Consider the following 3,092-nt stretch of genomic DNA (forward strand, 5'->3'; position numbering starts at 1 on the left):
TACTTGGTTCAGCAGGTCTCCGTGGTTCAGGTGTTCCCAGCTTTGATGGGAATGATGGAGGTGACTCTCTCCCCCAGATGCCACCCAAGTATCCCTTTCCCCATCCAGTGCCTGAATGAAGTTGTCTTAAACCAGCCCCAAACCATCCTGGTTTAACAGGATTTGGGCAGTAGGAAGGGTGTCACCAGCCCCATCCAATGTGGAGTAATTCCCCTGCAGCACCTCAGGAGTGGCCCCTGTCCAGCTGGCTCTGGGATTTGGGGATTTTTCAGTGTGACATCCCCCATTATCCCAAGGATGCTGAGAAGGTCCTTCCCTCACCCCTTCTCCCCATGAAATTGGGGAAACTGGGCAATTTAGGGGGGACATCCACCCCATTTCTGGCAGTGCCAGTGACCAGGGGCCACGAGGGATGTAAAAAATAGCACCTCCTAAATATATTCAGGTAAGGAAGAACCCTGGAATTCGACTTGTTGCACAAAAATTGTGACCCACAGGCGTCAGTCACGGTCACAGAGGGGTGAGTGGCACCTCCACCACCATCCCCCTAGGACAACCGGGGTGTCCCCAGCTCTGTGGCCAAGCGGGGGTGGTTGGTAGCCAAAAAGTGCCCTAGGACTGGGGGCTGTGGCCGCGGTGCAGCCGCTGGGCCATGGAGATGAGGGAGCGGAGCTGCACCAGCCTCAGCGGCCCCACTTCCCGGGGGTCCTGCCCCTCCAGCCAGCGCAGCGCCGTCTCCAGACCCTGGATGGCTTCCCGAGCCGTGGGCAGCGAAGCTTCTCCTCCTTCCTCACCCCTTTTACCACCGGCTGCTTCCTCCTCATCATCCTCCTCCACCGCGCAGCCCTGGCCGCCTTCCTCTTCGGCGTCTTCCTCGCCATCCTCCTCCTCCTCCTCCTCCTCCGCTGTATCATCCAAGTGCAACCAGTCGGACACTTCCTCGGGAGCCAAGCGCTTGAAGGCCAAGGCGGCCAGGTGGGTCAGGTCACTGAAGATCTTGCCGTCCCCTCCGCCTTCCTCCCCTCCCGGCGGGTCCCCGTGCTCTTCCTCGCCGGGCTGCGGCTCGAAGGCGGCGCGCAGCCCCAGCAGCCAGCACTTCTCGATGGATCCGGGCGGGATGAGATCCCAGGAGAGGCCAGCCAGGTACAACATGTCCTTGAGGAGGAAGGAGCGCACGAAGTCGGCGGGACCGCCGGGGCCACCGCAAGACACGGCCAAGCGCAGCAGCTCCCGCTTGTAGAGCTGCTTGAAAGCCGACACCACCCCTTGCTCCAGCGGCGCCGGGATTCGGCCTCCTGCTCCGGCCAAGCCGCTCCCGGATGGACCCTTGGAGAGGAACAGAGCGCGGATGGACCCATCCGGAGTCTGGAGCGGCGGGGAATCCTCAGCCCCCGACGCAGAGCGGGATGGAGCGGAGCCGAGCAGCAGCACGGCTTTCTGCTGCAGGCAGCTCCGCCGCAGGAACCGCTTGACGCCCGGCACGAAGTCCTCAAAGAACCAGGCCTGCAGCAGCGCCGGCGCCAGCCGGGCCTGGCGGCCGTAGCGGTAGCAAGCCGGGAATTTCTCCTGGTTGTGATGGCGGAGGCTGGCGGGATCGCGGAGACCCCCGACCACCAAGGGTTTGAGTTTGTGGGAGCCGGTCAAGTTGGCGGCCAGCAGCACCGTGACGCGCTGGCCGCGGGCCGGACGCCTCGCCGCCATCCCGGCGCCGGGAAGAAGCTTCCAGAAGAGCCTGGTGATGTTGGCGTTGTAGATCTGCTCGTCGCCGTAGCCGCCGGCATCGGGCAGCGGCTCGGCGCGGGCGGCCGGAGCGCGCTCGGGCTCGGCGGGGACGCCGCCCTCGCCGTAGATGCGCTGGCTGGAGATGCCGTGGCGCTTCTGCCAGCGCCAGAACCAGCCGTGGCTCGCCTTGAAGGTGCATTCAGGCCCGTAGATCTGCCGGGCGAAGGCTTCCGCCTGCGCCTGGATGAGGGGTCCGGAGAGCGGCACGCCGTGCTGGCGAAGGGCGAGGAACCAGGCGTAGACGGCGCGGTCGATCTCCTCCTCGTTGGCCAAGCGCATCTTCTTGCGCTGGGTGCCCACCTCGCCGCCCAGCTGCTCCAGGAACCAGCGCAGCTTCGCCTCGTCCTTCAGCCAGCCCCGCAGCGTGCCCCCCGGCACCCCGAAAGCGCGGCACACCGACGCCTGGCGCTCGCCCTTCTTCACCCTCTCGATGGCCTGCAGCTTGTCCTTGATGGAGTAGGCGCGGCGAAGCGACATCTTCACCGACACCCCCCCGGGTGATGCGCTGCTGCCTCCACCACCACCTCCTCCTCCTCCTGCCCGCCGCCCTCCCGCCATTCCCCCGCCCTCCTCCGGCTCCCCCGCAGGCATGGAGCAATCCCCGCATCCATGGGAATGGGGGGCGCGTTATAACCGGGGAGGGATGCGGGGATGGGGTGGGGGGGGCGCGGCGGCGCCTTTGTCTCCGCTCCGCTCCCCCGCATGCGCGCACTCCGCCACAGCCACTAAGTCGCGCTGCTGCTTCCCCCCCCCTTTGCCTCGCTGAGTTGGATTCTTCCTCTTAGCTCCACCAGCGCCTATGAGTTGTACCACTCTAGAAAAGGGGGGAGAGCGCCACCCCGCTGCCCCCCTCCTCACGTCGCTTTCGCCTTTAAGCTATTCCACTTGGCTTTCACGGGAGGGAGAAGAGGTGCGCGGAGGGAGACAGCGCCCCGCACGCACAGCGCGGGTTCTCTTCCTCCCCTTAACTCCCCCTGTTAAATACAGGGGATCATCCCGAGGGAGGCAGGGAAGCAGCGTGGGGGAAGCAGCGAGGTGACGCGTCCCCCTTTTCGCAGAGTGGTACAACCCACGGGCGCTAGCGGAGCTACGAGGACGAATCCAACTTGGAAAGAAAAAGGGGAGCCGGCGCATCCTAAAAGTTACGGCGAGTGGTTCGCGCATCCCACTTCCACTCCACCGTGATGTTCCACAGGTTTCTTTTCGTGGGGGGGGGGGAACAGGCCCCACGCTGCAGGTGCCACACGTTGTGTCCCCACAGAGCATCCCCTTCACCACCCCTCCCCCGCGCTACGTGTGGTACGCGCCTC

At 65.1% G+C, this 3,092-nt stretch overlaps 1 protein-coding gene across 1 annotated transcript; it reads right to left on the reverse strand.

Annotated features, from left to right (window-relative positions):
* Positions 1–612: 612 nt before the first annotated feature.
* TIGD5 (tigger transposable element derived 5) lies at positions 613–2,340 on the reverse strand (the record flags this gene model as incomplete). The annotated part of the gene is made up of 1 exon (XM_079299567.1): positions 613–2,340. One exon carries the CDS (start codon positions 2,338–2,340, stop codon positions 613–615), a length of 1,728 nt encoding a protein of 575 aa, XP_079155693.1.
* Positions 2,341–3,092: the final 752 nt, after the last annotated feature.

Source organism: Erithacus rubecula, assembly GCF_903797595.1.
Source record: "Erithacus rubecula genome assembly, chromosome: 3".
NCBI lineage: Eukaryota > Metazoa > Chordata > Aves > Passeriformes > Muscicapidae > Erithacus > Erithacus rubecula.